This window comes from Anabrus simplex, chromosome 1, assembly GCF_040414725.1.
Source record: "Anabrus simplex isolate iqAnaSimp1 chromosome 1, ASM4041472v1, whole genome shotgun sequence".
NCBI classification, from domain to species: domain Eukaryota; kingdom Metazoa; phylum Arthropoda; class Insecta; order Orthoptera; family Tettigoniidae; genus Anabrus; species Anabrus simplex.
In genome coordinates, this window is record NC_090265.1 from 1,534,665,462 (window position 1) to 1,534,693,446 (window position 27,985).

Consider the following 27,985-nt stretch of genomic DNA (forward strand, 5'->3'; position numbering starts at 1 on the left):
CCAAGGTCTGTCTAGGGAGGTCAAGTCACGAATGCTACTTATGGAGCCGCCATATTGGGTCTTTAAGCGAGCGTTACCAAAGGCAAGTGTATTCGAATTCAGAGGATTTCGGTACCGTACATTGAAATAAAAACGAAATACCAACCAATTTTGATAAAGAATTTAATTGGGCATCTCCTGGCCATGTATATATAACTGTATAACACTTAAATGATATGAATACATTCACAGCTATTTGAATAGGAAGATAATTAACAGAGGCCGAAATTCTTTCTCTTTTTTTTCTTTTTTGAGAAACAAGAATCAACAGAAAAGCTCATGTTCTTCTGTTTTACTTCCTTACAACTTGGTCTTACTGTGTTTCTTATTAACATCATCTGTCAAATACGTAATCTTATTGACAGAAACATAGAAATCTGTACAGTACCTGTGTCATATTATGATTACCGGTACATGAAATACTGAACTTGAAGTACTGTATTTAAAGTACTAAACGACGGTTGTAATAAATTACCTTCAGCGTTTTCTTTATTAAGAAAGTAATTTCCGATACTGCGTTTCTAAAAGGTTACCCCAGTATGTTGACAAACACTGAATGCCCCTTGAGTTGAGTGCATTAAATTATGTATGGTAACTGTTGTTATCCATTCGTGTGGTATTTCTTTCGGTTCTAAGGCAAAAATATTCTGCACGTATGCATCAAGAGTGATGTTCTTGGCAACTCTTAACTAGTTTATTGATAACCCCTGCAGCTATATAGTACAAAGTGGTGGTGGTGTTTATTGTTTTAAGAGGAAGTACAACTGGACAACCATCCTCTATAAACACTAATCAGAAGACAACAAATGGAAGGGGACCAAAACTTCGACAAATGAAGGCATCGGAAAAAGAAAGATGAAGGCCACAAAGTGCGTGGAAATGAAAAAAACTTCCCAGGCCTCGAATGCGCTAATGCCGTCGAGGTCGGAAAAGAACAAGTGTTGACCAGGGGAGGTCGGATGGGTTAGAATAGTGAAAGCAATGTCAAGACTCAGCTAAGGGCCTCGTAGTCACAACACAAAATAGATTCCCCTCCGTGGGTGGGGCAATAGAACAACAACCACGGTATCCCCTGCTTGTCATAAGAGGCGACTGAAAGGGGCGTCAGGCTCTCCTAACCAGGGAGCGTGAGTTGGCCACCACGGGGCTCTTAGCTGAATCCTGATATTCGTGCATATAATAATAATAATAATAATAATAATAATAATAATAATAATAATAATAATAATAAAGGTTAAGAAAATTAAAGCCATTGGTAGACACGATTTCATAAGAAATAGAAATTCAGTCACTATTAAGTTGAGTTAACCTAGGTTTGGCTATTTTAGCGATTACATTAGGATATTACGTTAGGCTACGGTACATTAAATTACAGTAGCCTAGTTGGTTAGTGCGAGTGAAGCGAGTGTTGTGATCTTTTAAGTATTTGTCCAGCCATATAATGTACTCTATAGAGCATTTAAGATGAATGAAATTTAGCTGTAAATAATAACTACAGTACAGTATAAGACTGCTATTATCAATGGAATTGTTGTAATGATGGCCAGCTGGACATAAATTGTTGGTTTGAAGTGATAGGCCTATTGTTTGTTGTGACTATAATTGGTAACTGAACAGGAACAAGCATTTCAAATATCTGTGAAACATTTCTACGTTGCATGTAGGGTTAGAATGATACTGTCTGTAGTTTACATGAAAAGGAATGGAATGAAATGGCGTTTGGCTTTTAGTGCCAGGAGCGTCTGAGGACAAGTTCGGCTCGCCAGGTGCAGGTCTTTTGATCTGACTCCCGTAGGCGACCTGCGCGTCGTGATGAGGATGAAATGAAGATGAGACGACACATACACCCAGCTCCCGTGCCAGCGAAATTGACCTGAACCTGCCGAGAATCGAACCTGCGATCCCTGTGACAAAAGGCCAGGACACTAACCATTTAGCCATGGAGCCGGACACATGACAAGGAAATTTTCATAAATATCAATACTAGTATTACACATTTCCTGTTACTTTTCTTGCTTGTTTTGAAAGACAATTCTCTTTCTTTGGGAGGTTTCCTATTATATGTCAAAGACTTAGGTGGATTAGGGACTTTGAAAATTGTTGGGATGGAATTCCACTTGAGTAGTTTCCGTCCATCTGCCCTCTTTAGTTCAAATTGCTATTCTTCAAAATGATGCTAGAAGAAAATACACCGGGCGAGTTGGCCGTGCGGTTAGAGGCGCGCGGCTGTCAGCTTGCATCCGGGAGATAGTGGGTTTGAATCCCACTGTCGGCAGCCCTGAAGATGGTTTTCCGTGGTTTCCCATTTTCACACCAGGCAAATGCTGGGGCTGTACTTTAATTAAGGCCACGGCCGCTTCCTTCCAACTCCTAGGCCTTTCCTCTCCCATCGTCCCCATAAGACCTATCTGTGTCGGTGCGACGTAAAGCCACTAGCAAAAAAAAAAACACCATAATAAGACCTATAAATATAAAACAACGTTCATATAAACATACTGTTATTCAGGAATAATACGAATGTATAACTTCACTAACCTCCCACAAGAAGCAATTATCTGTAGGTTGCCATTTGTCACGCCTACAGTTTTGTACCCACTGAGCTCTTCTTTGCTTATCTCTTGGGAAGCGAAACACTCTAATTCCGTCAGTTGTCTTATTTTGACAATTTGGTGCGGCGCAGTATCCCGTTTTCCTTCAAAATAGAAGTAATAACTCACATCATTACTTCGGGCACGCCCACTTAACAACGACATTTGAGACCCAATATGGCCACCACCGCAAAGGATTGTGGTAGCGTGACCAGACCTCCCTAGACAGACCTTGGGCGGGTCACCTAGAAGGTAACGCCTTCTCTCTGTCCAGGAAGAATGCTATGGAGAGATATACTATTAATACCTCTTCAAGTGGAACTTGGACATCGAACCTAATTACACCACTTGGGGAGCGAATACTGTTGCTTGAATCAAGACTACCGCCGTGGCGCACACTTGATCTACAGGCGAGCTTCTTCAATACTTCCAAAGCCTGGAAACACCCGTGGTTACAGCAAACCAAACTATCCCATCACCACATTATCCAGTATCCCTGTAAGCGATATTATGGATTCCAACTACCCAGACGTCAGTAGAGGATTCCCACTTCATAACAAGCCAGGAAACTAGCATAAAACGAGGTGGAGGACCTCGTCTAGCTGTGACTGTGGAAAAGAGAAAAAAACTGTGAACACATAGCCTTTGAATGCCACATCAAGGGCACATTGTTAGACTTCCACAGACTTCCAACGAATCAGCTTTCTGGCCATCTCAGCTAGATTTTTGTCTGAACATGTTATAAATTTGGGAAGGAGCATGTTCTTGTGTATATTATGTACATACTCTGCAGTTTAACGTGTTTGTCGTAAACGGCTTTCGATCGTACGCTAAATAATACATTACTAAAAACGGTCAGGAATATTCATATATGTTAATTCGTTCAACTTGTGGTTTAAAATTCTAGTGATGTACCTAGGTAGATCTACTCTAATACAAATTTTCGGTATGGAAAATATTGGGCTCAAAAGGGAAAGTATAATATTCACAGAGCTTAACATTGTTTAAATGTTCCTTTTGTCCTCTTTCGAATTACCTGGGGTATTTCCATGCAATTAATTTCTGCACGTGACCACGTGGAAGAGGTAACAAAAGGCAACGCGTGAGAGAAAATGCATAAAATTACTTAGAAAGAAGCATAGGATTTCCGCCTTAGAAATAATTATAGCTAGTAATTGTATCTATTAACATTACAATATATACCATAATTTAGTTGACATTTTCTAAGAAAGGAAATACCATAGTAAGATGTTAAATACCTACATCATCAGTCAAATATTTATTATTCTGTATAAATAGTACAACAGCTCAAAACTTTGCAATAACACAAATTATAAAACTAATTTGTGGAAGAAGACTATCTGTATGAAGAAGTTTACATTAAACAACATAACATTTGAACTAATAACTACTCCTTAATTAAAATTATTTCAACATTAAATGCTCAGTTAACAAACATTTTTGATTTAAATTACATTAGATTACGGAATAAAAGAGGTATTCTTAAAAAAGGCATTTTATATCACATTAAGATTTAATATACATGTTGAATTTGAATTACAGTCTTCTTCTGCTTCTTTTCCTGCCGCTTTTTCCCACACCTGTGGGGTCGCGGGTGCGAACTGCGTCGCACATGTGGATTTGGCCCTGTTTTACGGCCGGATGCCCTTCCTGACGCCAACCCTCTATGGAGGGATGTAAGCACTATTGCGTGTTTCTGTGGTGGTTGGTAGTGTAGTGTGTTGTCTGAATATGATGAGGAGAGTGTTGGGACGGACATATACACCCAGTCCCCGAGCCAGAAGAATTAATCATAAGCGATTAAAATCCCCGACCCGGCCGGGAATCGAACCCGGGACCCTCTGAACCGAAGGCCAGTACGCTGACCATTCAGCCAACGAGTCGGACTTGAATTTGAATTACAGTATATTGTGCAATTGATAAAAGTCAGGTTTATTCCTGATAATACGTTTCAATTGCGGAAGTCAAGTTTAGAAACCACAATTAGTCTCTAAAAATATTTTTTTCATTCATCAGTCTTATTTATGATCCTAGTGCCATCTACTAGAGAGGATCCACTGATCTAGAGAGTATAATGATATAGTATTCCCTGAGACCACAACATGAAAGTGGACGATCTAGATTATAATATACTAATTCTTTGAACATTTCAGCCTCCTTAAGTTTGTCCACAAAATAAATAAAGTACTTTATGATCTTATTAATAAGTGGCAAACAAAGTACCGGTAGCATTGAACACACACATTTGTTTTACGTATCATTAAGACATGCAATCATAAGCCACGGGACCTTCTTTTTTTACTATTTTACGTGGAATCCGAACCACATATGGAAAACATCACGGCGATTCAAACCACAGCCACCTATGTATGTGGTAAGGATTGTCTCCCGCTTCCCCTAAATGTTAGCCTACACTTAACATTCTATGTTTCACCGAGCTTGTTTGTTTTGGAAGATTATTGAATCTTGGAATAACTGTCGAGATAGTAGCATACATTCTGTCAATATTTGCATTTACCAAAATGATTATAACAATAATTATGAAAACTGAAAATAGGAGGAATGCTAGAAGTATATTTACATGTATCATTGTATTTTCTCCTTTAATGAACTCCAACTTCTCTTTTTCAAACTTTTCCGTAAATCTATGATTTTATCCCTGTTTTAATAATCAAATATACAGTATACCTAATTGTGGTGTCATATAGGACAGTTCCGTTTCGGTAGACAATATCATTAACATTTTCTCCATCTGAAGTGCGAGATCAGTTTGTGACCTCCCACGGAAAGGGAAAGGCGTTACCCTTTTTTCATAAACACCCTCCAGCCAATGAGTAGGTTAGCCTCCTTGAAGTGTTATCTTATAGTGAATGGTGTGATACATTGAATATGATAGACAACATATCAACTTATTTCTGTAGCTAAGAGAACTTGTACATTTGAGACCCCCAAGATACCATAGATTCAATTCTATTTCCTATGGGACCAGCTCTCAAATTCGTTCCACTTCTACAATATAGGGGCAAGTCAGCTACTGACATGTCTACATTTTCAAATGAGGGAGTATAATAATCGAATTATCATTAGACTATACCGCGAGAGTATTAAATGATAAAAAACACAAGTTACAAACAGTTCATTCTGATCGTCATAATCATTATATTAACAAGTGTTCAACCTTTACTTTCGCCTGGCTCCGTCTTCGAAATGTGCCTACTGGACGTTGGACTAAAATTCCGCGAACTAGAAGTGCAACTTACACCTTTGAAACTATTTTCATTTTCTCTAGATTTCATTTCATTTTCGTCATGCATATTCTTGCAAGATTTTAGTGTTTTCATAATAGCATGTTGTATGGGACGGTTATGAAAAGCATAGATGAACGGGTTAACCAAATAATTCAAAGTGATTAAACACTCGGCGAACTTAAATAAAAGGGGCGGTACATCGACATCGAATCTTTTGCAAGAAAACACTACCAAATATGGAAGCCAGCTAATTACATAGGCAATAGTAATTATTAGCACAACTCGAGCAGATTTTGTCCTCAACACTGCCATGGCACGTAGTGGTCCCCTTCTTTCGTGAATCTGAAGAGCTTTACGATGAATTCTGCAATGGAGTATTGTGATGGCTATGATGATAAATAGTATCCTGCCTACAGTAGCGATCATGGAATAAGTTCTGGGGATGATATTAACAGCATGACACAAGCCTTCACTTTTGTCCCAGTTGTTCCAGATGTACAAGGGTAAAGTGCCGAAGATGGCGGCCAGCCACACTATGCTCAGCATTAGAAGAATCCGCCTGAAAAAGTAAGTACAAATTTGGGAATTATAATAACTTTTCAACTAAACTGAGCAAACACAATATCTTAGTTCTATTTATATGGCAAGCTTTAAAATAATTCGTAAGCCGTTAAAAGGTATCAAAAATCTGTCTATGAGTAACATGACGTAACTGACCCACCCTGTGTATATATTACAGAGTAGTCCATCAGCACCTTATAATTTAGTTTTACTCAACTTGTAGTTTACAGAGAACCTACACATATCAGTCCCAGTTCCTACAATGAATTAGCACAAAGATTTGTTTGGGTTTAAGCTCGACAATACAGACAGAAGCGTTAGCACCAATGGTAATTCAATGACAGAAACTGTATTGAGTGCATGAAGCGATCTCAGCTGCGAGTAACACTTTAGTACAGGAAGCGTACGCACATTAAGCCTACGAATAGATACCGTATCGGTATAGTGAAAAGTGGAAGGGCATGTATTATACTTTAAGGGAGAAACAGGTTCCAAGAAGGACATTCCAAGAATCATTAATGAACAAGTGGCGGGGGGGTCTATGCGAGGATCTTCAGAAGGCAGAAGTATTCAGTCAGCAGAATGTAAAGATTGTAGGTTACAATGATAATGGGCAGATAGAGGAGTCGTGTAACGAAGTATTGAAATTTACCTATGATAACATTTACAATAAGATACAACAGTTGAAAACTAGAAAAGCAGCTGGAATTGATAATATTTCTGATAATAAAGACGATGGGTTGGGATATAGTACAATATTTAAAGTATTTACTGTATCTGATGACTGCATGGAGCTTAATCAACCGCCCAATACAATTACCGCCAAGGTTAATAATAATAATAATAATAATAATAATAATAATAATAATAATAATAATGATGTTATTTGTTTTAAGTCCCACTAACTTCTTTGACGGTTTTCGGAGACGCCGAAGTGCCGGAATTTAGTTCCGCAGGAGTTCTTTTACGTGCCAGTAAATCTACCGACACGAGGCTGACGTATTTGAGCACCTTCAAATACCACCGGACTGAGCCAGGATCGAACCTGAAAAGTTGGGGCCAGAAGGCCAGCGCCTCAACCGTCTGAGCCACTCAGCCCGGCGTTAATAATTTTAGTGTGAATTTATTAATATTAAGCATCCTATAATATAAGATGGTAATTATTTGCTAGATAAAGAGTGTATGGTCGTGAAAGAAGATTAGTTGTTCTATTAATGAAATAGCGTATGGCTTTTAGTGCCGGGAGGTGTCCGAGGAATTCGGCTCGCCAGGTGCAAGTCTTTTGATTCAACATCCGTAGGCGACCTGCGCGTTGTGATGAGGATGAAATTATGGTGAAGACGACACATACACCCAGCCCCCGTGCCAGAGGAATAAACCAATGATGGTTAAAATTCCCGACCCTGTCGGGAATGGAATCCGGAACCCCTGTGGCAAAAGGTCAGCAGGCTAACCATTTAGCCATTAATGGCGAGGCGCTATAGTAGCACCCGTGTATAAAGAAAAAGGTGGGTGATAGACATTAAGCTGAAAAGTACAGGCCAGTCAGTTTGACATGTGTTTCATGTAAGCTTCGGGAAAGCATCCTTTCTGATTATATCAGACTTGTTTGCGGAATTAATAACTGATTCGAATACAAGGCAGTTCCGGTTTAGGAAAGATTATTCCAGGGAAGCTCATCTCGTAGGATTCCCGCAAGATATTGCAGATATGTTGCATTCAGGAGGTCAAATGGACTGTACCGCGATTGTCCCATCTAAGACATTTGATAGTGTAGATCGTGGGAGGCTACTGTAAAAAAATGAGTGCAACTGACCTAGAAAAAAGGGTGACTGAATTGGTGGCTATATTTCTAAAAGGTAGAACTCAGAAAACTAAAAGGTAGAACTCAGAAAACTAGAGTAGGAGATCTTTATCTGACCCTGTAATAATTAAGATGGGAATTCCTCAAGGTAGTATTATTGTACCTTTATGTTTTCTTATACATATAAATGATATGAATAAACAAGTGAAATCAGAAGTAAGGCTTTTGTGGATGATGATATTCTGTATAGAGTAATAAATAAGTTACAAGATTGTGAGCAACTGCAAAAAGGACCTCGACAATTTTGTGAGATGGACAGCAGGGAATGGTGTGTCGATGAACGGGGTTAAAAGTCAGGTTGTGAGTTTCACTAATAGAAAAAGTTTTCTCGGTTTTAATTACTGCGTTGGTGGGGTGAAAGTTCCTGATGGGGATCACTGTATGTACTTAGGTGTAATATAAGGAAAGATCTTCATTGTGGTCTTCACATAAATGGTATTGTCCGACTCGATGGCTGAATGGTCAGCGTACTGGCTTTCGATTCAGAGGGTCCCGGGTTCGATTCCCGGCTGGGTCAGGGATTTTAACCTTCATTGGTTAATTCCAATGGCCCGGGGCCTGGGTGTTTGTGCTGTCCCCAACATCCCTGCAACTTACACACCACATATAACACTATCCTCCACCACAATAACACACAGTTACCTACACATGGCAGTTACCCTCATCGGAGGGTCTGCCTTACAAGGGCTGAACTCGGCTAGAAATAGCCACACGAAATTAATTAATAAATGGTATTGTAATTAAAGGGTATAGATCTCTGCACGTGGTTAGGAGAGTATTTACGGATTGTAATAATGATGTAAAAGAGAGGGCATATACGTCTCTGGTAAGACCCCAACTGGAGTATTGTTCCAGTGTATGGGACCTTCACCACAATTACTTGGTTCGAGAACTGGAAAAACATCCAAATAAAAACAGGTCGATTTGTTGTGGGTGATTTCCGACAAAATAGTAGCGTTACGAAAATGTTGTAAAGTTTGGGCTGGAAAGACTTGGGAGAAAGGAGACAAGCTGCTCGACTAAGTCCGAGCTGCCAGTGGCGAGATGACATCAGCAGACGAATAAGTTTGTGTGATGTTTCTAAAAAACAGGAAAGATCACAATATGAGGAAAAAATTGGAATTCAAGAGGCAAACTGAGGCAAATATTCGTGTATAGGAAGAGGAATCAGGGATTGGAATAATTTTCCAAGGAAGACGTTCCATACATTTCAAAATTTTTTGGAATTATTTAATAAAAAACTAGGAAACCATAAGTTAGGGAATCTGCCACCTGTGCAACTGCCCTAAATGCAGGTAAATGGTGATTGATTGATTGATTGATTGATTGATTGATTGATTGATTGATTGATTGATTGATTGATTGATTGATTGATTGATTGATTGATTGATTGATTGATTGATTGCGAACAAACAACGGACTTCCAGACCTCGCTCTAGCTAAAACTGCAAAAGCACGCACGTTTACCTTGCTTTATGGGGCTTGCAGAGGCGGGTTCAAATTACGGACGGTACCCCAGTTATGTTGTTCGCTAATATAGTGCTGGTAAATGCATGTTAATTTCAAAAGAATGGAGTATTATTTGCCCTTAAAAGGCCCAATTAGATTGGATTTTACGTCGCGCCATTGTCGTGAAATCGTGCTTCATCCGAAAAGAGGAATATTGATAGGCATGTTGCAGCATTGCCCACTTTGTGTAATGGCCTCTGACAAAATTCTCCCCTATCGTCGAAGTCAGACCTAATGTAATTAACTACGGATGGTAAGGATGAAATTCATTGTGTTTTGACAGTCGCATGACATAAGGCTAGCTGATGTTGATCTGATGTACAAGTGCCTTTATACTAGTACTAGCAAGGTACCCGTGATTCGCTACGGTATTATACTGAAATTTATAATTGAATGCTTATTGTTTTAGATATATAATCCGCCGAAATTCGCGATCTGACTCGTTTTCAGCGAGAGTCCACCAAAATTCCCGATCTGACTCGTTTTCTATTAGATTACGGTACGTTTCCTCCCATTTTTCAATCTTCCTTTCCAGCAATAGATTTCGTACTTCCCGGGCTAGGCTCAGGTATTCTTCCCGGTCAGTTGGGTCCGTAAATCTTTGCCATACCGTATTTTCCTATAATGATTTTTAATCTGGATAAAATCCTTCAGGAGATCCGGCGTGGTGTCATATTGGGTGCCTTGGCGGCACTGAACCCGCGGTCGCACTGCATTCTTAGCCATTACCCGTCCCGGAGCCGTTTCCAGCGCAGTCCGCACATTTGACGACGGTCCGGAACATTATTATTATTATTATTATTACTATTATGTGTTGCTGGGATGAATGATGACAGGGAAAACCTGTCCCGCCTCCGTTTTGTCCAGCACGAATGTCACATGGAGTGACCGGGATTTGAACCACGGAACCCAGCTGTGAGAGGCCGGCGCGCTGCCGCCTGAGCAACGGAGGACCCTTATAAGTACATTAAGAACAGTAAAATCAATTGGTCTCACCTCCTTTTACACCCCACCGCATTTAAGTTTTTACTGCGAACTCCCCCCCTCCCCCCCAAAAAATTAAAAGAAGGCGTGTTTCTTTATGTTTAAGGGAGATTCCAAACACCAATGTTCACGTCTATTACCTTCAGTTTTGAGATATAAGTATCCCCATAAATATAAATTACTTTTGTCACTTCAATTCAAACTACTCCCCCCCCCCCATCCTAAGTGAATTTTCCCGCAAAATATACTTGTTTCTTTAATAGTAAAGGATCTTCTAAATACCAATTATGACGACTCTAACTTCTTCACTTTTTGATTTATGTGTCCTCATGAAAGGAATTCAACTCCTTTACACTCCCGCCGCCCAAGATGGTTTCCCTCACAAAACGCGTTTTACTTTGTTTTTTAAGGAGATCCAAATACGAATTTTCACGTCTGTAACAACTTTAGTTTTTATTAGATGTATAATATTCTCATACAATTAAAGTAAATTAATTTTTCAATTCTTTCACCCGCCTCGCGCCCCTTCATTGGATTTTCCGAGAATACGTGTTTCTTTACTTTTAAAGCAGATTGCAAATATCAAATTTCACGTCTGTAACATCTTCATTTTTAAGATATCAGTAGCCTAATTAAAAGAATTCAACACCATTTTCAGTCACTTTCACCCCCCTCCACCCAAGTGGTATTTCCGAAAACTAAAAATACACGTTTCTTTATGTTTAATAGAGACAAAAATACCATTTTTCACTTCTGTAACATGTTAAGTTTTTTAGATATACTGTAAAAATTCTCATTTTAAAATTTCACCCCTTTTGCGTTCCCCTTAAGTGGAGTTTCCAAAAACAAATCACCTATGTTTCTTTACATTTACAGGAGATTACAAACACCCACATTTTACGTCTGTAACATTTTACGTTTCCAAGATATTCTTTCAAAAAATTCACCCCAATTTGTCACTTCTGTTTAACCGCCATTAATTGGAGTTTCCAAAAACTAAAAAAATACGTGTTTCTTTACTTTTAAAGGAGATCCCATATACAAATTTTCAGTTCTGTAATATCTTCCGTTTCTGAGATATATGTATCCTCACTAAAGGCATTCAACCCATTTTTCACCCTTTTACATCCCTCCTATTGGGATTTACAGGAAACAAAAAAATACTTGTTCCTTTATTTTTAGAGGAGATTCTAACTACCAATTTTTACATCTGTAAATTTTAAAGTTTTAAGATGTAGACACATTGATTTTAAAAAATTCACCCCCCTTTTCACCCCCCAATATTTGGATTTTCCAAAAACGAAAAAATACCGGTTTCTTTACATTTAAGGTAGATCCCAAATACTAATTTTCAGATCCGTAATATCTTCAGGTTCTGAAATATAATAGCCTCATTAAAGGCATTCAACCCATTATTCACCCTTTTACACATTTCCTATTGGGATTTTCCGAAAACAAAAGAATACGTGTTTCTTTATTTTTAAAGGAGATTCTAAATACCAATTTTTACATGTATAAACTTTAACAGTTTTGAGACATGGATACACTCATTTTAAAAAATTACCCTCTTTTCACCCCCCCCCCATTAATTGGATTTTCCAAAAACAAAAAATACGAGTTTCTTTATTTTTAAAGGAGATCCCAAACACCAATTTTCAGGTCTGTAGTATCTTCAGGTTCTGAAATAAAAGTAGACTCATTAAAGGTATTCGACACCTTTTTCAACCTTTTCCACCCTTACTATTGGGATTTTCAGAAAACAAAATACACGTGTTTCTTTATTTTTAAAGGAGATTCTAAATACCAATTTTCACATCTATAAGCTTTAAAAGTTTTGAGATATAGATACACTCATTTTAAAATATTACCCCCTTTTCACCCCCCCCCCTTAATTGAATTTTCCAGAAACAAAAAATACGTGTTTCTTTATTTTTAAAGGAGATCCCAAACACCAATTTTCAGGTCTGTAATATCTTCAGTTTCTGAAATATACGTAGCCTCATTAAAGGCATTCAACCCCTCTTTCACCCCTTTTCACCCCTCCTATTGCGACTTTCCGAAAACAAAAAGAATACGTGTTTCTTTATGTTTAATGAAGATTCTAAATACCAATTTTTTACATCTGCAAACTTTAAAAGTTTGGAGATATAGATTCACTCATTTTAAAAATTCACCCCCTTTTCACCCTCCCATTAATTGGATGAGGGGCATTCCGGATATCGTCTAAAACAACCACTTGATTACAACCAGACGTTATGTGAAGGAGTATCTCCTATAGGAGATTTCCTTTAAAGTTCTCTAGTTGCGCACACACCTCGTTCAAGGCTGTAGGCGTACTGGCTGTAGGGTTTCTTCTCTCACGAAATCGTTTGTAATACAGAGATTGCAACAGTAACGACTTCTAACACGGTTCTTCATAGATGAGCAGCCTAACATATGAACATAATCGTCACTAGAATACGTCGCGAGTGCAGATTAGAAGTAAAAATTACCGACGTAAAGCCCCTAGCAAAAAAAAATAAAAAAAATAAAAATAGAGTTTAGGCAACAGTGTCTTGGTTTGTTCAGTGAACGCGTTGCGAGAGGAAAGAAACAAATAGCTTAAATTGGTATTTACGACTCCATTCTCTATTTTCACGTAACTCACCATCTTTGAAGAAAAGAGAATCATCTCTCGTCTAAGCAAACTCCTGCAATAAGACAGGAATAAATAAATATGAGAATAATCTTAACCAGTAAATAGTTTTCATCTTAACTATTTATCCGACTTCATGCACACCAAGGAGTGATTAAAGCAATAATTTATTATTTTTGTCAGCCAGAACGCCATACAATTCCTTCGGAGAGATAAATTAAAAATATAAATTCACTTGTTCTATAAGATTCATCTTGGGATCAGTGACAGAGTGCTACCATCCGAATCCCAAGATCGCTGATTCAAACCCGACAGAAGTAGTCGGACTTTTAAAGGGCAAAAAAAAAAGGTCCATTCGGCACTCCACGTCGTATGATGCCGTCACGTGAAAGACCTCTGGTGAAACACTGGGCGTTTAACCGACAAAATTAATTGAAACAGCCATAAATCACCCAAAAGAGATACTGTAGGTTTCTCTGCCCTCTGGTAGAGTAAAATGGGACGTCCGAATTGAGAAGCAGGCAGCCTAAATAATTTCAAATTAGAATGGAGGTTGAGACCATTAGATTATTATTATTATTATTATTATTATTATTATTATTATTATTATTATTATTACCACTTATTGTGTAAAAACTCCAAGACAGATATAAATTGAAAATAAGAAGTGAACAACTCACCCTGAGTCCATAATTTTGGAATATCGTATTCCATGCACTATGTAGATATAGCGCTCCACAGCGATAGCAACAAGGGTGAACCCAGAAGCCATATGTGCCGTGATGTACGACGTCAGAGTAATGAGACAAGGTATCTTGTGGTGTATGAGGTAAGCTGCCAGATCAGGTACATACAGTGCCAACATGTAGTAGATATCAATAGCAGCCAGGAGAAGATCTGCGGAACACAGGTTCACTGTCAGCAAATGAGCAGCTCGATTTTTACGCTGCAATCTGATGGTTTTCCAGTTCTTGATGACCACAAAGAGAATGAAGGCGTTACCGATGATAATACAGACGTCCAGTAAGATGAATACCACCGGTAATATTCTATCTTCTTCGGAGGATCCAGGAGCCTCTTGATTTGCCATTGTAATCTTAAGTTGGAAAGAGAAAAAAATTAGAACTCATCACACAATATATGAAATTAATATAAACAGTTTAAACGGTCTTATCTTAAAGTTCAAAATCTTTAGGCATTTTCAATCGTGAAATTACCAGCGTTTCACCCCAGTGTGGCAAGCCAAAAGCAGGCATATAAAACCAAACCAAAACCAAACCCCATGGCACTACAGCCCTTGAAGGGCCTTGGCCTACCAAGCGACCGCTGCTCAACCGAAGGCCTGCAGATTACGAGGTGTCGTGTGGTAAGCACGACGAATCCTCTCGGCCGTTATTCTTGGCTTTCTAGACCGGGGCCGCCATCTCACCGTCAGATAGCTCCTCAATTCTAATCACGTAGGCTGAGTGGACCTCGAACCAGCCCTCAGGTCCAGGTAAAGATCCCTGACCTGGCCGGGAATCGAACCCGGGGCCTCCGGGTAAGAGGCAGGCACGCTACCCCTACACCACGGGGCCGGCTAAAAGCAGGCATATGCAGTACAAATCTGTCATCGTACAATCGGACTGCAGTTGTGTCTCAACTGTGCACTAGCCGCCAGGCCAGGGTCTGGAAAGGTGTAGCAATCCAACCAACGAGCTCGCTGCTAAAATGGAGCTGAACAGTAGTCATTTCTTGAATACTTTAATATTTGCAATCAGCGGAATTAATTTATTGTTCACGTCAGGGAATTTTTTTCTATATGCGGGAAAATTTTTGTTATAAAATCCAAGGGCAGTTTTATCTTGTCAGTCAATCAGGTCAGGATGGTTACGTCTCAAAACTCACGAGTTTCGAAACTCATGGGCTAAAATCAGTTACAAATAGTATCAAAACTCACGACTACAAACTGCTAGCTAAAGTAAACGTTCTAATGTGTCCCAAATTCACGAATCCGGACAGCAGGTGCTTGCGATGATCGCATGAGGGATGAGGTGTGCGGTGATTCACGTTTCACTTACGACAGGCAGGGGATACTGTGAATGTCATTCTGCCACCCCAACCCGCAGGGGAAAAGTAATGGCTGGTGAATGAAAGAGACCGAGGTGTATTATTATTACTGTTATTATTAACATATTTTGCTGTTGTCTTAAAGCTAACATAATACATGTTTTACCTTTCACATAAATTTATAATAATGACGTGTGGCCTCCGGAGAGAGGTCTGGTGCAGGTCTTGAGAGTTGACGCCGTATAGGTTATCTGCGCGTCTGTGAAGATGAGGCTCTACCTAAGATGCAGTCTAATGATGAAGACACGAATATCCAATACCCAAGCCATAAGAATTAACTAATGAAAGTTAAAATCTACGACCCGACCGGAAACCGAACCTGAGACCCCCTGGACACCGTAGACCAAAGGCGAGCATGCTAACCATTTATGCATACAGCCGGACGACATAAAATTAAAGTAGGGATATTGCCCGCTGCTAGTTAAAGAAACTTGTCAGTTGGTAGTACCGCGACTTAGTCCCATTATGCAGCCAGAAGGAGGCATTTATTTGAATAGGAATTTCATTTAGAGATATTTAAGTTCAAGACAGTTAATTCACTCATTTAGTTTCAATACTTGGAGATTCATTTGGAAAAAAAGCGTATTTCTTTTTCGCAAGAGTTCATCTATTCGCTTATTTCAACAGATCATCTACACGACACACTAAAAACCGAAAAAAATTATTCATGACGCATCCGATTATTCTGTGCGATAAAACTGAATGATATTTGAAACACATTCGATTATTTAAATAGATTATTCATTCGGTTATTTAAATAATCGGATGGAAGTTATTCGATTATTAAAAATATTCCATTATCCCATCACTAATAGGGTGGACATTTATCCATTCAAAGAAGAACTGACCCTTGCTCGTGAGTTTTGAGACTGGCCCAGGTAGAGAAACCAGTTCTTACTAATCCTCTTCTTGGAATTCGCGAGTTTCGAGACTCGTGAGTTTTGAGACGACACGGTCAGGATAGCAATAAACGTTTGGGGGAATTCAAAACTATTTGACACTAAATATGCTTTTCTTCGCGTTAACGATTTATTGAAAAAAAATTGATTACATGTATTCCCCGCCAGTGCCTATGCACCGTTGCGATCGTTCCAGTAGTTTCCGTATTTGCGCGGCAAACCTTTTTTGGTGTTATACTGGAGCCACTGCTGGACAACCTTCTGAAGATCCTCGTTGGAAGTGATCTTCTTACCTCTCATGACTTCTTTCACTGAGTTGTCGCTAGAGGAGAGATCTGACGCGTATTGCGGATGAGGCAGCACGGTTATACCCTAGAACACCCACGGTGGAGACCATGCGGCCACGTATTGTCACGTTCTGCGACTTGGTGCTGTTCCTCCAGATCCCGGTGATATCTCGTGTGAATCTGTGAAGCAGACACACCTTCCCTCCGGACAAACCACAGAGTCCATGATTCTCTGCGTCTATGTCGTTTGAGCGTTCTCCAGGAATGCATCCGCACACCGGCACGAATGACGCAGCAATGTGTAGTAGAAATCAGTCAATCACTACTGATCTGCATTTAGGGCAGTCGCCCAGGTGGCAGATTCCCTATCTGTTGTTTTCCTAGTCTTTTCTCAAATGATCGCAAAGAAATTGGAAAATTATTGAATATCTCCCTTGGTAAGTTATTCCAATCCCTAACTTCCCTTCCTATGAACGAATATTTGCCCCAATTTGTCCCCTTGAATTCCAACTTTATCTTCATATTGTGATCTTTCCCACTATTAAAGACACCACTCAAACTTAATCGTCTACTGATGCCATTCCACGCCATCTCTCCGCTGATAGCTCGGAACATACCACTTAATCGATCAGCTCGTCTCCTTTCTCGCAAGTCTTCCCAGCCCAAACTTTGCAACATTTTTGTAACGCTATCGGTGAGGAAAGCAACGGGAAACTACCTCACTCCTCATTTCCCTAGTACGCCTCTTCAGTGATGCCTAGGCCATCTATGACAGCTGATGGCGGAACTGTTGAGGATCCAACCAGCCTTCGGGCTGAGGACTAAACATACACTCTTTTGTCGGAAATCACCCAGAACAAATCGAGCTGCTTTCCTTTGGATTTTTTCCAGTTCTTGAATCAAGTAATCCTGGTGAGCGTCGCATACACTTGAACCATACTCTAGTTGGGGTCTTACCAGAGACTTATATGCCCTCTCCTTTACATCCTTACTACAACCCCTAAATACCCTTATAACCATGTGCAGAGACCTGTACCCTTTATTAACAATCATATTTATATGATTACCCCAATGAAGGTCTTTTCTTATATTAACACCTAGGTACTTACAGTGATCCCCGAAAGGAACTTTCACCCCATCAACGCAGTAATTAAAACTGAGAGGACTTTTCCTATTTGTGAAACTCACAACCTGACTTTTAACCCCGTTTATCATCATACCATTGCCCACCGTCCATCTCACAACACTGTCGAGGTCACCCTGCACCCGCTCACTATCTTGTAACTTATTTATTACTCTGTACAGAATAACATCATCTGCAAACAGCCTTATCTCTGATTCCACTTCTTTACACATATCATCGATATATATATATAAGAAAACATAAAACTCCAATAATACTGTCTTGAGGGATTCCCCTCTTAATTATTACAGGGTCAGATAAAGCTGCGCCTACTCTAATTCTCTGAGTTCTATTTTCTAGAAATATAGCCTCCCATTTAGTCACTCTTTTTTTCTAGTCCAATAGCACTCATTTTTGCCAGTAGTCTTCCATGATCTACCCTATCAAATCCCGTAGATAGGTCAATCGCAATGCAGTCCATTTGGCCTCCTGAATCCAGGATATCTGCTATATCTTGCTGAAATCCTACAAGCTGAGCTTCAGTGGAATAACCTTTCCTAAACCCAAACGCCATCTGCTGGCCATAGGTGGTTCTTCCTGCACAAACCAGGCACGCTTTTCAAACTACTGCCTTTCCGGAGATAAGGAGGGTGTGTCGATCATTTTGAATGCCCTAAATATATAATACCGATGCCTTGCAGGCTTCATTGAAAAGTAAACAGAACTTACTAAGCAAAGCCATCTTCGTTCCTTTGTGGATTGGGAAGTAGGCTAAAGATTTCAATTTCTGGCAACTTGATAATTGAATTTGATGGAGTGCATATTCGTATAAGCCTACTGTACTACTGTATACATACACAACATATACACACTCGCCGCTGTGGAGAGGAACGTAGATTACATCCTACCGGGCGAGCTGGCCGTGCGGTTAGGGGCGCACAGCTATGAGCTCGCATCCGGGAGATAGTGGGTTCGAACACCACTGTCGGCAGTCGTGAAGATGGTACTCCGTGGTTTCCCATTTTAAACCAAGAGCCGGAAATTAATTAAGGCCACGGCCGCTTCCTTCCCAATCCCAGGCCTTTCCTACCCCATCCTCTCCCATAAGACCTACTGTGTCGGTGCGACGTAAAGCAAGTTAAAAAAAAATTGTCTTAGGAGGTGACCAAAAGAAGGAACTCAAGTGGCTCTCAACTTCGGAGAATGGTGTGGTGAACACGGGGCCGCTAGCTGAGTCTGGAATTGTTTCACTTGTGCCAGGTTCCTCACTTTAATCTTACTTATCCGACCTCTATTGGTCAACCCTCGTTCACTTCTGACACCGGTGTTATTACGTTTGTGATTCTTCCCTTTCTGTTACCGATATCTTCATTCCTTAAAGAGTTGGATCTCTTCCTCCGCATCTAATTACAGTTAAGGGAGATGGGTTGCCTAGTTATATATCCTCTTAAAACAATAAATCAACAACACCACCACTAGTTCCCTTGGAGAATGTAAAATGAGGCTTTACATTAGTGATAACCATGCACTACGTGGAATGAAGTGTTTTGCCGTGTGCATACACAAAACAACGTGCATTTAATACATATCCCAAAAGTGCACGGTTAATACCATTTTTGTTAAGAACTTTCGAAAGTATATATATATACATTTTTGCTAGTTGTTTTACGTCGCACCGACACAGATAGGTCTTACGGCGACGATGGGACAGGAAAGGGCTAGGAGTGGGAAGGAAGCGGCCGTGGCCTTAATTAAGGTACAGCACCAGCATTTGCCTGGTGTGAAAATGGGAAACCACGGAAAATCATTTTCAGGGCTGCCGACAGTGGGGTTCGAACCTACTATCTCCCGAATACTGGATACTGGCCGCACTTAAGCGACTGCAGCTATCGAGCTCGGTAGTATAATTTTTAATATGAATCGTAGTTCGTGTAGTTTATATATCTGTTAGGTCATCAGCTTAGGGGCTGGTTGGATCATCATATTACATGACCAGAGGTTTTGCTGTTACAAGTAAATTGCAAAACCCATTGGCGGTGCTAAACCGAGGCGTACTAGGCAAAACGAGATGTGAGATAGTTTGCTACTGCTTTCCTCACCTTGCCAGAAAGTGATATTGCAGCATGACCGACCCTGTGAGTAATACTTCATAACACTCAGACGCACTGGTCGGGCTTCGAACTACATTACTGATCACCACCCATACCTAAACAGCTTCCATACTGTCACAACCATGGTTAAGACTTCGGTGGGAGCTAAAATCTGCTCTTGCCTCTGCCATGAGACAGTAGAAACACATTTCTTAGGGACTATATGCAGTACTACAATGTTCCGGTTAGGGAGGAGGAAGGGGTTACGTGTCAAGCAACCATCACTGAACCCAAGGAAATTAATTCTTATATTAGTTATAAAACATTTCTCGAATTATCACGTACAGCTATTTAGAAATTCATTGACAACCGGGAAATTATCAGCGTTTCACCCCAGTGTGGCAAGCCATGGCAAAACGGGTCGTACTCATGGTTAAATATAACGGAGTGAAGAGTATATTACACATACAGAAACGCATTTTAACATTACAGGATGTATATATACATTTCTTAGAGAGTGTATGCAGTACTACAATCTTCCGGTTAAGGAGGAGGTTCTGTATGAGTTGCGCCGAGTAAAAGTTGCGCCGAGTGTAATTTGCGCCGTGGAAATTCCCCGCCAGGAATAGAAGTGGTTTGACAGCTGTCCTAAGAATCTACTACCTGCGCTGCACCGCAGGGGGTTATTTTCAAGTTCAAGGAATGTCTGTGAATATCTGTAGTACTGAGATTTTGAAATTAATATATAAAAAATATCATTCACTCTATCTTTTTTTTTGCTAGTTGTTTTACGTTGCACCGACACAGATAGGTCTTACAGCAACGATGGGACAGGAAAGGGCTAGGAGTGGGAAGGAAGCGGCCGTGGCCTTAATTAAGGTACAGCTCCAGCATTTGCCTGGTGTGAAGATGGGAAACCACGGAAAACCATTTTCAGGGCTGCCGACAGTGGGGTTCGAACCTACTATCTCCCGTATACTGGATACTGGCCGCACTTAAGCGACTGCAGCTATCGAGCTCAGTATTCACTCTATCAATGTTGGTTTCTTGCATATTTAGAAAACATGCATCGTATTTATATCAGTGGGTGAAATGTGTATAACTACGTAGTTTGACTTAATTTACAAACCAAGTGTGGAAACATGTAATCAGTCTTTCAGTCTTATGAAGAATATCCACAGCCTGTTTGTAGCTAACTGATAGGGTCAGAAATAGAATGAATGAAGGATGAAATACCGCTAAAGGAAGAAAATACTGCCGAATGCGAGATCTGACGTGCTTTTGCGGACAATGATTAATGGATGGCAAATGGAATGTAGCGAATTTGTTGAATAAAGAATGACCAGTGAAAACAGAAAAAAACTGTCTCACCCTACGTTTCCCCGACATGCACCCCTTATGAAGTGATAGGGCTCAAGAATGAACCATAGCTACTGCCAAAGAAAGGAAATTGTGTGCGCTGGCGAGGCCTGTCGCATTCCCCTGGGTATGAAAGATTATTAAATGACAAATGAAATTGTTTCAAACAGTGATGCTGATATAAATATGAAGAAATCAGAAATAATATTTTGAACGCCAGCTTTGTCCAGCATAAACGCTATCTAAAGTTATCGTAGATTTAATCCCCGGAGCCGTGATGGGAAGCCTACGTTCCATCAGCGTCATGAAGAAGCTTTTTTAATCTTAACAATAACTGAAATTTACAGTTTTCCGTAGCAAATGTTCATTCTATCAGCGTTGTTTCATTATGTCTTATTGAGACGATCTCCGTTGAACTTAAAACAGCCGCTTAAGTATTACTTGAATGATTTGACATTATTTAACATACCAAGTCTAGCAATACAGAAAGCGGCCATTCGGCCTTGTCATCCTTATGAAAACTAATGCCTATATACATGATTTAAATTTTCGGTATAACCTTGTCAGTGTCTTAAACCTAATATTTACACTGTATATTTACAAAGTAAGCGCCGTTGAATGAACGGTTCAGTACTAAATGTCTAATCCAGTTGGAGGATGTAAGACATGTTTCTGATGAATTTCTTTACATTACCGCTTTCCGAATAGACCTCCGTTGCTCTCAAGATCCTTCCCTGTGGAATTCCCAAACAAGACCTCTAGTTCCTAGAATGATTAATGACCACGGCGCAAGTTATACTGATTTTAACACGGCGCAACTTATACTCGGCGCAACTCATACGACATCAAGGAGGAAGGTGTTACGTGCCAAGCAATCATCTTTGAATCAGGGCGCTCAGGGCACAGTGAAGTGTAACTTCCACCGAAGTACAGTCCGACTCGTTGGCTGAATGGTCAGCGTACTGGCCTTCGGTTCAAAAGATCGGGGGTTCGATTCCCGGCCGGGTCTGGGATTTTAACCTTCATTGGTTAATTCCATGGCCCGGGGAGTGGGTGTTTGTGCTGTCCCCAACATCCCTGCAACACACACATCAAACGCAGTTACCTACACATGGCAGACGCCGCCCACCCTCATCGGAGGGTCTGCCTCACAAGGGCTGCACTCGGCTAGAAATAGCCAAACGAAATTATTATTATTATTATTATTATTATTATTATTATTATTATTATTATTATTATTATTATTATTATTATTATTATTATTATTATCGAAGTACTAGTCTCATTCATGGTTGTGACAGTCTGGAAGTTGCCGGAGTATGGGTGGGGCTAAGTAAGTAATAATTTGAAAACAGTGACATCAGCAAGCGTTAAATACAACAGGGTGACGAGTATACTACACATACAGAAATGCATACTAACATTACAGGATGAACACACGTCTTACATTCTAACGAAGTCTCGTCTCTCCTACCTCAGTCAACCGATGGAAGAGAGGGACTCCAAAAACGATCATTTACTTATAAATAACTTAAACTGTTTAATTGGTGAAATTTGAGTTGAAAATAGTACACGGAAAATTGTCATGTCTGTATGGGAAAGTAAATATGAGGAAACGAAGGATACACTCAACATAAAATATTGCCTCTAAAGTATGGAACAGTACAAAAATGATTATGTTCGAAAATGTTTTACTTTCGATATCTTGTTATGTATAAAATCTGGTCAGTTTTGTTGCCATCTTTTATATTGTTCTAGGTGGTAGTATTTCTGTTTACTGGTATGTACTCCGTTGTGTATTCCTCTTTAAATTATTGTGTTTGATTATTTCGGCTGTGATAAGTTTATGGCTGATTATCATTAAACTAATATTCTCTCCTCAGTTACTAATGATGCGGAGCTAGAGGAAATGGAATATTGGATTATATATATATATATATATATTAATCTTCTATTTCCACATTATTTGTGTGCAATTTATTCCTTTATCTTGCACTAAAGTAGAACGCAGCCGGGAAGGCGGTTTGAAGAGGGTTGCGCAGTAACATTCGCGCCCTTGGTAGTATGACGTGTTTTCCGCTGAGCCAATAGAATCATTTCAGTAATAGGTGCCTGTATGTGCGGATCACGAGTGAATGTTTCGAGTTTTATTTGTAAATATCATAATCAACGTATTTAGGGAACTATTTGCGTGTGTACGATAGATCCAGGCAGAGCAAAAATACAAGTATTCCATCGACAGGCGAGGGAAATAGTATTTATAGTGTATTTGTATTTTGTAAGCATGCAGTAGCACGCGTTCAGTGGCGGGGAAAGTGAGGAACGCCATGTTGCCACGCTTCAAAAGAAGACAGCACTCGCGTGCGGTATCGGCCTGCGAACAGTACAGAGGGTAAAACAAGCTACGGAAATAAGAATAATGCATTGTTCAGGTCGCCAGGGAAGAACTCTAAGAGGAAGAAGCCAGTGACAGACCTCGATGATTTCAATAAAAATGTTCTGCGTACAACAATATTTGATATGTACCGGTATAAAAATGGCGAATATCCTATGGCATTGAAACTGGCCCGTCCGTTTATCTTCCTTAATATCTCGAAAATTTTCCTCAACACTTTCTCGGGGTTTGATGTTAAAAATTAATTTAGACTTTCAGGAAACATTTAAGCCCACGAAAATTATAGGTCATCGCTTTTAAATTCAAGATATAACCGGATGAAAAAATATTTACACTTTCGTGCTGTTATGATTGGCCAAATTGACATCACCGCATCTCATATTTCTGTCTCTCTCTGCGCAACGAAACCGCCTTCCGGGCTGCGTTCTACTTTAGTACGTAAGTCTGTCTTCGACAGCCAAAATTAGTATGTAAATTATAATTGGAAAATTGAAACGAACATGTTAAAGTTTTTAATGTACTAAAAAGGTTTCACTTTCCGTGTTACATACATTTCAGAATTACAACAGGTGTTATGACATTTCCTTTATATACCTTTAGCAGTGTAGCGTAGCTGATGAGGGGTATATATTTCTCAGAGACGTCCGATCGCACTTGCGGATGACCACATGGATTCGAAAGACAAAATAAATACTTATTTCCATCCGTGTCAGAATTTCCAGATCTATTCTTGGAATAAGAGACCTTCTTCCTGCAGTTGAGTCGAGCAGAATTTCTGCTTGAACAAAATTGTTGTCTAGCTTTACCTCAGTCAATCCCATTCCGTTTCACAAACCAACACCAGTATTTAGATTATGAATAATAATAATACAACCCATATAACTTCGATGTCGAACTTGTGAGGTAGTATGCCTGAAGGATGAAGAATTCAGAAATGCAATAGGATACTTCATAGCACCGTCGCATTCTACGGAATCAATTCTAATACATATTCGCCCCGAACACTCTAAAAAAATTAGAATTAGAACATGGCATTTCATATTTTCTAAGACTTAATTTGGTCCGCCTCTGTGGTGTAGTGGTTAGTGTGATTAGCTGCCACCTCCGGAGGCCCGGGTTCGATTCCCAGCTTTGCCACGAAAACTTGAAAAGTGGTACGAAGGCTGGAACGGGGTCCACTCAGCCTCGGGAGGTCAACTGAGTAGAGGTGGGTTCGATTCCCACCTCAGCCATCCTGGAAGTGCTTTTCCATGGTTTCCCACTTCTCCTCCAGGCAAATGCCGGGATGGTACCTAACTTAAGGCCACGGCCGGTTCCTCCCCTTTTCCTTGCCTATCGTTTCCAATCTTCCCATCCCCCACCAAGGCCCCTGTTCAGCATAGCAGGTGAGGCCGCCTGGGCGAGTTACTGGTAATTCTCCCCAGTTGTAGCTCCCGACCCAATGTCTCACGCTCCAGGACATTGCCCTTGAGGCGGTAGAGGTGGGATCCCTCGCTGAATCCGATGGAAAAACCAACCCTGGAAGGTAAACAGATTAAAAACGAAGAAAGAAGATTACACTTAATTTGAATTACCATCAAAATATAATTCACCTCTCATGTAGATAAAAATACTGAGGACACCGACAGCAAACATTATAGGCTCAATATTGTTTCTGAGAAAGTTGCACCTGCGAGGAACTAATACAGTGCCACCCCCCCCCCCCCTGTGTTTTTGAGTGACTGCATGTTATTTGTTAACCATTCAAAGTGTTCACAACCTGTTGTTGGTTGATGATATTAATTTGTTCTGCTACTTTCTGAAAAAGAAATTAATGCTCGTTACGAAATGAATGGGAACCCTAGCAAATACTGTGCAATAGTTTTTGAAATATGCTTTGGTGATATCTCAGTTAATAACATTTTGGTCTAGTTCCCCATTGCATGCTGTAGAACCCATTTACTCTAGTTGGTATCTCAAGTGATTTACACTATTTTTAGTTTTTAAAAAATCGCTTTGGGCCAGAGGGTAGAACATTTTGAAATTCATTGAACAGTGGTCGAAAACAGCGAGGATAAAAAGAACCCTGTTGGCAATGACATCTGAAGTACTTTGAAGCGATTCAAAATATCTGCAGCTAATTTGATTGCCATTTAAAAGTCAATTTCTTGTTTTATTCCCTAAGTGCATGTATGCCCTCCTTATTTTTTCAGCTCCTTCCATAATACGGAATTCTCGCATTTACTCTAAACGTCGTAAATTGTTCAATACTTGAGAGCAAACAGTTTAATGTTTTGTCTCAAGAAATATTATGGCCACGCGTGTACGTTTGTTTCAACCCTGACAGCACAATGGTGAATGTTCTATCTTACCCTGTTCCCATTGGCTGACACTGATGGTATTGCTGGTAAGGTGACGGGCATACAACTCGGCTTCAGTGAGCGAATTCGTTTCAGTACGTGTCGCCATCTCTCTTTGTCCACTTGAATGAAGACCCACAAGGACCAAAAGCCACGTACCTCCCATTTAACATTAAATGCAGATGGCCATAATTTAACCTCATGCCAATAGGCGAACAAGTGCACGTCAACATGGCGATTATAGCACAATCACTTCACTAAAAAAGTCACTTTAAAAAGTTACAAAAAATTTCACAAAAGTACTGTTTGTAGGAGTTTCATAGCATGTTTCATATAAAGGATAGATAGCAGCTTATATCTACGGCCAGTTTAGCTGTCGAAACGTTGTTGTTTTCTCAATATCACTGTGGATGACAGAGAGAACTGTATATATAATGTTAGTTTCCTCCTTGTTGCTTGACAAATCATTTCTTTTCTTCCAAACAATTTTTTATTCTCTTTGCATGCCACTTTTGTCTCCCCTCCCCCTGGTTGCATTGCTGGTGCAATCTACGTTGCGAATGTAGATTTAGTCCAATTTTACCACCTGATGCTCTTCCCTTCACCAAATCTTTGCAGAAGGATGCCTTCAACTGTTATGATTCTGTGGTGGTTGAAAGTGTAATGTGTCCAGTTTGAATAAGATGTGTTCATTGCATAAATATAAGAAGCCAGTTCGCGAGCCAGAAAAATGAACCAGACGTCGTCAAATCTTCGTCCTGGCCGGGAATCGAACTCTGGGATTCTCTAAACTGACGACAGCTACGCTGTCCATTCCAAAGACTTTAATATTCCATTCAGCCAAGGAACTGGACTAACGAGTGCTTCTATTATTGCATCATCTGCCTCGAACGATGTGGTTTTTAACATTAACTGACGAGGAAGTTATCCTCCACGCGTTTTGCGCAACAGGGAGATATACGATGTTTAAGTCTAACCTGTCACTGTGTGCACACCTGCACCTGTGTACTGTGCAATTGTTGGTGACAGACTATCTATGTAAAATAAGAGTTTTGTCTGTACATTGCTCAGAATTTAAAAATAATGGTATTTCTTTATCGATCGTATCCACAGTAACAACTAAATGCACATTTGCATTTTAAGTAACTTCTGTCTGTCTGTCTGTCTGTCTGTCTGTCTGTCTGTCTGTCTGTCTGTCTGTCTGTCTGTCTGTCTGTCTGTACGCGCATCAAGGGAAAACGGGTGAAGATAATTGATTGAAAATTGATATGTAGTGTCAGGAAACAAGTCGCTACAATCTACGCCATAAATAATAATTTTAGTCACGCTGAGTGAAATGGTAGTTTAGGGGAAGGCCTAAAATTTAATCCTCAAATGTTTATGTCATTAGTGGTCCTATCGATAAATACTACCTAACTAGAGTGATATAGCATTACATTTCCGATCATTTAAGTCATACATTTTTGCTGTACCAACTATGATGATATTCATGAATTTCGTTATTTGTTGCTAAGTTCATATCAGCGCCGAGTCACGAGAAAATAGGTAAACAGAATTTAATGAAAATCGGTATGTAAAGTCGGGGAATGAGGAACTACAGTCTACGTTATAAATCATTTTATAAGATGCCCTAATATCACAGAGTCGAAAGAAAACAAAATTCAGAAAGCCTACAATATAGAAAGCTCACAAAATTCATCAACAAATATATTGACCATTATTTGTTGTGATGTGCTTTGTGTCTTCTGCTGCCACTCATCTCCGATAGATGTGATTACTGCTGCGTACCGAGTATAACAGCCTGTCTGAATATTGACGGGAAGTGGCTGGGGAGTTAGATCTCTCTCTTGTTTAGCATGCCCTTCCTCTGGTTCATAAATTTTCTGATATTACTCGTACGTAACACACTGGTTCAGCTACCATTCCAGCTATTCA

The 27,985-nt window shown here is 39.9% G+C and overlaps 1 protein-coding gene across 1 annotated transcript in view; it reads right to left on the reverse strand.

Moving 5' to 3' along the window:
- Positions 1–4,000: 4,000 nt before the first annotated feature.
- Positions 4,001–27,985, reverse strand: part of LOC136862002 (adenosine receptor A3) — a 78,278-nt gene continuing 54,293 nt past the window's right edge. Inside the window, exons 3-4 of the mRNA XM_067138857.2 lie at positions 14,130–14,545; positions 4,001–6,455 (exon numbers count right to left, since the gene is read on the reverse strand). Of these exons, the coding sequence (XP_066994958.2) occupies positions 5,822–6,455; positions 14,130–14,539 (1,044 nt within the window). The 5' untranslated portion in view covers positions 14,540–14,545 and the 3' untranslated portion in view covers positions 4,001–5,821. The remainder of the gene's footprint in view (positions 6,456–14,129; positions 14,546–27,985) is intronic.